The sequence below is a fragment of the Montipora foliosa genome, chromosome 2 (assembly GCF_036669935.1).
Source record: "Montipora foliosa isolate CH-2021 chromosome 2, ASM3666993v2, whole genome shotgun sequence".
In the NCBI taxonomy this organism is placed as follows: domain Eukaryota; kingdom Metazoa; phylum Cnidaria; class Anthozoa; order Scleractinia; family Acroporidae; genus Montipora; species Montipora foliosa.
Genome location: NC_090870.1, coordinates 34,506,411 through 34,513,910, shown reverse-complemented (window position 1 = coordinate 34,513,910; position 7,500 = coordinate 34,506,411). Strand labels below are relative to the sequence as shown.

The 7,500-nt window shown below is 39.5% G+C and overlaps 1 protein-coding gene across 2 annotated transcripts in view; it reads right to left on the bottom strand.

Moving 5' to 3' along the window:
* The window catches only part of LOC137992926 (deleted in malignant brain tumors 1 protein-like), a 77,541-nt gene that overhangs the window by 13,235 nt on the left and 56,806 nt on the right, over positions 1-7,500 (bottom strand). For both annotated transcript variants that reach the window (XM_068838507.1, XM_068838508.1), the window contains 3 exons: positions 5,072-5,119; positions 3,618-3,653; positions 2,065-2,460 (listed from right to left, as the gene is read on the bottom strand). In XM_068838507.1, coding sequence (XP_068694608.1) covers positions 2,065-2,460; positions 3,618-3,653; positions 5,072-5,119 — 480 coding nt within the window. The remainder of the gene's footprint in view (positions 1-2,064; positions 2,461-3,617; positions 3,654-5,071; positions 5,120-7,500) is intronic.

The following is a 7,500-nucleotide window of genomic DNA, read 5'->3' as shown; positions in this document are numbered from 1 at the left end:
TCTAAATCCATGGTGATCATGTTCAAAAAGAAACTAAAACGGCTTAAATGAGTGTCAATTTACGCTGAAAAGTCGAAAATAGTATTTCCGAGTTTTTTTTTTCTTTTTCTTTTCATAAATTTCGGGAAAGGGTTATGGGGAAAAAGGTATAATCTATTGTAAATCTCTCAAGAATATTTTCATTGATGAAAAAAGTACTGAAGAATGGATCTTTCTTTTTGATTGAATTTTTCTTCAGGATTGCACATTGCACCTAATTTAAGATGCACACAGATATTGAGTCAGTAAGAGTCTTGTTAAGCCTAAGCTTCAATTATGTATCTACAGCAATCACGTGAACAATAGCTTTCGTATTGTATTTCAAAGTTAGGGTAATCGCAACCGTCTTATATTTACTTGAATAGTAGATTTAGGGGGTAACTGTGTGACATTTATCACGTTTATTCAGTGCGTTCAAGCGAGGCGAGACGCTTACTAATCGTGTCGAGTTGACATTTTTCGTTTGGCTGAGTACTCGCCTCGATTTGATGCAGGAGGCCTTGTACCGACACGGCCTGACGTAATGAGCAAAATATTGCAGGCTCAGAACATGTGCTCGATTTGCTCGCGTTGACCTGCGCTGCCTGCGACTTAGGTTGGAGCGTTTCTTTTGAGTTTTTCTCACCGAGTGAAATTGTCTGTGTATTTATTCGATATTTAGCAACAAGTTAGTCTCCTTCGCAGCCGTTTTTTTTTTTTTGCGATGTCATGCCACACTCCCCCAAAGAAACGGCTGCTCACATTCGAGCCACATTCCTTTCCCATTGTTTTCACGGTCTATTAAAGCAACCAAAAGGTAGACCAATTGAGTGCAACGCAATTCATTCATTGCCTTTCTGGCTGCCCCATTTAGGTATTTAGATTGAAACACCGGCAATAGTACGCATAATTTTGCAACAGAATATAGTACTGGAAACTATTTGTGAATTTGCCAGGTTTCTGGCCGCAGATCGAATCTGTGTTTTGACCTAGGCAAAACCTCATCTACCGTAACAGAAAACTGATTAGAGTGTAATGTGAAGTGCTAGTTTTCTACCCCATATTAAACATGTGAGCGTTAGCCCTACTAATGGAAATGGGCCCACACAAGGACAGAGAAAAAGTCTGACCAGGAGGGGAATTACTCTAATCATTTAAGATGCAGTCAGATTTTGTCTAGACTTTTTTTGCTTTGGTTTCAGCTCTGTTTATATGCATAGAGGCAGTTGAGAATCTGTGAAATTGTGCGAGACTTGATTTTGAAGTCAATAAAAATATTGAATAGTGTCATTATATTTACATCCTTTCATTCTTTCAGTTAATGCGGTTGCTTTAAAAGTACAAACAACAGACCTGCATATTTGTGGTGATCAAGCGCATTGATGAAGAAGTATTATTGGCACGATACAGTTCCAGAAAATGGAACTGTAGCTGTGATTGGCTCAATCTGAGAAAGGAATGTGGTTCTAATGTGAGCACCCGTTTCTTTGGAGGGAGCGTTGCGTGACATTGCAAAAAACGGCTGGGAAGGAAACTAGCAACAAGTATGATTGATGCTATTTATCAAAACTTCGGAAAGCTGTGTAATGCTAATCGATATAACAATTCTTTTGTCTTGCGCCATTTTAGTTCGGTATATGAAAGTCTACCCCTGTCAGTAGTATCGATTCTGAAACCCCTACTAGCAGATAAAAGTTGGATCATTAGAACATGTAAATGTGACGATAAACTTCAAAAACCAACACAACCTCCACACGACATACAAACATCAAATTGTTTCCGTGATGCATCTAGATCAAATTGCCATTTGATGCAACGCAACCATCCGCAGTAAAAATGTAAAATAATTAATGGATTTGAGTGAATATCTCAACGAAAGGAAGACAGCTTGAACGCACTCCCTCTTCTCTGATTACTGCTAGTTTCTAGATAAAAGTAATGTCAAAGTTGAGGAGAATGGTAAGAGGGCACTTCGTGGCACTTATCAAAATCTGTTTGCATCTAATTAGAGTCATTCCTGGAGATACCTAGTTAGTATTTCCTTACTTTGAGTTGCATTAAGAGACAGGCAGTTTCCGCTGCCAGGATACCCATAACTTGCATAATGCGCCATGAAGCCTGAAGCTGAAACCGACAAATCAGTAACGAATCGAACATGCAGGACATTGCTCGTGCTCCAAACACACCAAGGACTTTGATCATAACCACAGCGTTTTATTTGTATGGAACTGGATGGATAGTTTGAGTCAGATACTTCCACGTAGTCATAAGGACAGTAACTTGAACCATATTCCACAGAAAAGTCTGAGAACTGCAAGTAAATGAAGCTGCCTGGTGTTACAGTGATAGACCAGAGGCAGTCCAGGTGATGTGAGTAGCTGGATGGATAATTTGGACTCGAGAAGTTTCCTTGAAGATCAGTCAAGTTGTTTGCACACGACCCTAGGGAAAAGAAGAGCACTTTGTTAGTCTTTCATATATGTAGAAGGGCTAGCTAAGGCATATTTGTTTGCTACCCTTCCTTCGGCTTTCTGCATCGTTTATTCTTGAGATGATGATTTACACTTTGCCCATTCAACTGTAGCTCAATTTAATAGTGTCACGCTCAAAGATTTCGCGGAGAGTATTTGTTTTAGCGAGGGCTGGGGAAGTGTACGGTGGTTTAAATCACATTTATGTTTTTGTAACGGTCTTTTCGTGGTTGTGTATTGCACTATATTTCGTTGTATGAAAGCTTATACTTTTAGCCCCTTTTGCTCAGATCATTCTTTTGCTGGTGTCAAAGACTGTTAATGATTGATTCGGCCATTTTCTCTGGGATGAGATGGTTAGTAGCAAAGTCTATAATGTTAGAGAGATCACTGCTGACTATAAATCAAAAATAGTAGTACACAGAGAATCCGGCGCTTAGGAACTTCTCACTTGATGAAAATAACGTGGGATGTGTTTGAGAGAAAAGATGCAAAACTTTCTATGTTGTGCACGCGTACTCCACTATTGACACTCTGCTCATGTTGGATCAACAGAAGATAAAAACAACACAGACGAAACCATTCAAATGTCCTTTATTTGATAGAATAAACGAAATGACGAGTGACAAAGGATGACAAGCGAAATTCTCAGGCTTTGGATCGTGTTGAAAACAATTTCTTTGATTGACAAACTCCCTTTCCGTCCGTATTTGCTCTGTTCTAAACCGGTCGAACCGGGACACAACAGTGTATTACCGTCTCATATTTTGCGCGTTCTCTTGACCAAATATGGTAAAATGGCGTAATAGTGGAATAATAAAAAAATAAATAAGTAATAATAATAAAATCATTATCATCATCAAAATAAAAGGAGACCATGTTTTTAGAATAAGCGGGAGGATCCGCTCGGTGTCTCTTTACAACTTCAGTTGACATTGCGTAGCTGAAAGCCTGGGAATCGTCGTAAAACCTTACGAATCTCATACGGATGCTTACTTTGTTCAATTCATTATCAAAGCCGCCCTATCTCTTGGTAGTTTTTACGTACAATCCCTGTTGTATGTTCATTATTTGCTTTAAAATTTCAATTTGTGTGTAGCTCTTTTTGTACTGATCAAAATACTTAACCTGAAAGCGATGGTGGACTTGTAGTAGCTGGCAGATCTATAAAAGTAATGAAAAACCACAACGTCAACATTTTTGAGTGTGAGATGAGTATGATCATTATGTTTGAATGAGCTTAACATTAGAACTTGAGAGTCAAACCTTTTTTTTCACTGGAGACGCAAGAAAGAGAGCAAAAAGCGCAAACCTCAGTTAAGCTACCCATGGCATAAGTAGCTTACGTACACTAAGTGAAAACGAACGTCGACATAACTTTTCATCAAAATCAACCAGCCTCCTCCATTGTGTTAAAATGCTTAGACTTTGGAATGTGGCACGGCCAGACGTAGCAAATTTTCTTGTGCTTCAGTGTACCGTGTTTCATTTTCATAAGGCATAAAGTGAACCCAAGGACAGACGCAACCCCAAGAATAGGAAAAACATTGGTCCTTGTATTTGTACTTGTGTTTATGCTTTTGTCGAGGCTGTTTTCACTTGAAATCCGAGCTTTTATGCTTGCATGTGCTTCTTTCTCTAGTGAACACCAGGCTTTACTGTGGCATTTCACAGTACTGAGTTACAAAAGCAATATCTTACCTAACAATTAGCGGAATTTTGGCCTCAGTTGGTTATTTATAAAACTATTTGGTATGCTGTGATGCATTAACAATGACACAGGCATTCTTATACATTGCAAGAAAGCGGACTTACACTGTAGCCTCCAGTTCCAGCACGTCAAAGGAACTTGCCAATTATTTTTTTTCAGGAGATTTTTTAAGTCCAACACAGAATTTTCCCTCGAAAGTAGATGGTATATAGGATTGAAAAAAATAGATCCTATTTCTGACCACTCTTTGTGAAACTGGTTTTAATGAAAATAATACCAAGCACGACCCTACATTTCCACTCGATTGTTTCTCCCTTGCGGGAATTCTTTAAGCTCTAGGTGTAAGGGTTAATATGCAAGTGAGTGAATTGTATTATGCTTAGAATGATCTCAATGGTAAATTGTATCATCTTTGGAATGATCTCATTGTTAAAGGCGCCAGAGACCAATAAAAAGGTTTGAATTGCCATCCGTTTATCTTAAAGAATTTAGATGAAAAGGTTCTCAACAAGAGAAAATGAGGGGACAGAGAAGGAGGCTCCCGGTCCAGCCTTTGGGATATGTCATGTCCACGAAAGTTATTTTTAGACGAGCGGAAGTCTTTCGAGACGTCCGCATGCAGGCCAACCTCGGTCCGATGTTTGAAAGAAAATATATATTCATAAGCCTTCCACGTGCGCCATCATTTTCTCTTTTCACTAAGAACCTGAGAGCGAAGCAAGACTGCATGCGGACGTCTCGGAAGACAGACTTCCTCTAGAACAAAGACTTCCGCTCGTCTAAAAATAACTTTTGTGGACATAACATATCCCGCCCGACGCCTTGAGCCTCCCTCTCTGTCCCCTCATTTTCTCTTGTTCTCAATACATACTTGGTGTAAAGGGCATTTGAGTTGTACTTGTCGTCATCGAAGAGTTTGCTGCCGGAAAAAGTACAAATACTAATATTAGTATTGAAAATCGTGGAAAGTCAAAAACTTTGCGTCAACCTCTTTTCAATTTGTTTCTCAAGATTTCACAATGATTTACTTCACTTTTCGTCTTGCGTAGTGTGTTGTTTATGTCTGTGGTTGCCTGCGTAAGTTGAGTGAAAGATCGAATGTGTACCTAGCAGGAGTCGTTCATTCGAAGAAAGTGCTTTGGAACAGAAAACAGGGAAAAAAAGTTGGTGCACGGGTAAACAGGATTGTCTAAAATCTAGTACTTGAGAAATTAAAACTAATTCAAGTAACTGAGATTAAACTTGAAAAGACATCTGCAAAGAGAAAACGTTTCTTAGAACTGACCGACTACATGAACACTACTGCGAGTTTTCAGGGTTCAGAATAATAGTTTTGAATAAAACCGAAAGGATTACACTTCGACTAGAGATGATTCTTTTTAGAGGATTAGCTACAACATGCGTAAATACCGATGTGCACAACAAAGAAACAATTGATATAAAACTGTAGAAATACATTTTGGTGGTTATGGTTAAAACAAATGGCTGAGAGGAAGAAACATAAAATACAATGATCGTATAGCTTTGCGTCAGTCCAGAAACGATCTTGCTCTAAATCCCTGGTGATCATGTTAAAAAAGAAAAAAAAACCGGATTAAATGAGTGTCAATTTACTTTAATATCTCTATACACAGTCATTCCCAATAGCGAAGGTCTTCAAACACCGACACACTTTTTCGATCAACGCACTGTCAAAGAACCAAGCTCGGAAACGCTCCTCCCCTTGCCGAACTACTTTTAACGCTTAACTGTTTTTCATTCGCCGGGAACTATTACAAACAAATTAATGGTGTAGCGATGGGCACAAGAATGGGACCTAGCTATGCCAATCTTTTTGTAGGATATGTTGAACACCAATTTTTCAATGAGTACAACAGCCCCAAACCTGACCTCTACGGACGCTACATCGACGACTGCATCGGCGCTATTTCATCCAGCAGAGAAGAACTCGATCAATTTATAACCTCCGTTAATTCTTTTCATCCGGCTCTTAAATATACCTGGGAAATATCTGAAACTTTATTGGCTTTCCTAGATATCAAAGTTTCGATTGGTGGCAACGTGCTATGCACCCGTGTGCACTACAAACCTACAGATTCTCACATGTCCTTGAAAAACTCCATTCCTTATTCTCAATTTCTTAGACTTCAACGTCTATTTAGTGATGACTCCACTTTTTCCAGCAAATCAGAGGAGATGTGCCAGTTCTTCTAAAAACGTGGCTATCCTGTCTCTGTGGTCAAAGCGGGGCATCATCGCGCTCAACAATTTGATCGACAGTCAGCACTACAAACATCACAAAAAGATAAGAATGACAGAATTCCATTCACCCTCACTTTCCATCCTCATAATCATGCAGTCAAAAGTATCATTCTTAATAACTTTAAATTACTCCAAAAAGATACCGAGACTGGTAGAATCTTTTCTCAACCTCCACTTATTTCATTCAAACTCGACAAAAACGTAGGCAACTTTTTAGCTAGAAGTGCGCGCAAAACTAACGAGCAACCCGGCACTTTCAAATGTGTGCGCTCACGATGAAAAACTTGTCTTTTCATTCTTAACACTAGCAAGATATCGGGATCTAAGCGATCTGTTAAGATCACCGATCGTTTCACATGTACCTCCGCAAATGTCATTTATTGCATAACCTGTACGTTATGCAATAAATTATACATTGGCGAGACAGGTAGACGACGACTACGCAACCAATTCCGCAAACACCTTTGCGATGTTGAGAAGAATGACAAGGATGCATCTAAGCCAGTCGCTCGTCATCTTAATCTCCCTAACCACTTCAAAAAACACATGGCTATCTGCGGCCTTTCCCTACATCTAGGTACGACGGAAAGCCGCAAGAATCTGGAGCAAAAATTTATCTTTCAAATCGGCACCCTTAATCCTCACGGTATTAACGAACGCTTTTCATTTAACTAATGTATTCCTATTTTTCACGTTGCGATGTTACCACCAATAGCGTAACTCCTACTCTACTATAAAAACTACACGTAACCCACAATTCCCCGATTCGCTCTGACGAAGGGCTAACGCTCGAAACGTCAGCTTATAGAATCCCTGTACGGTGGCCAATTTACATTATCAACTTTGCTGATAAAACCAAATTTTTGTATACTACTTCCCCACCGACGCAGCACCACAGTTTCTTTAGAAACTACCCCTTTCTTTCACTTATCGAGGCCAGCTCTTTTTTTTTTAAGTTGATCGCTGACCAGGGACTGGTTGTTGATTGGATCGCAGGCTCAAGCCAGGTCAGACACCAACAGCTGAGCATAAACGAGG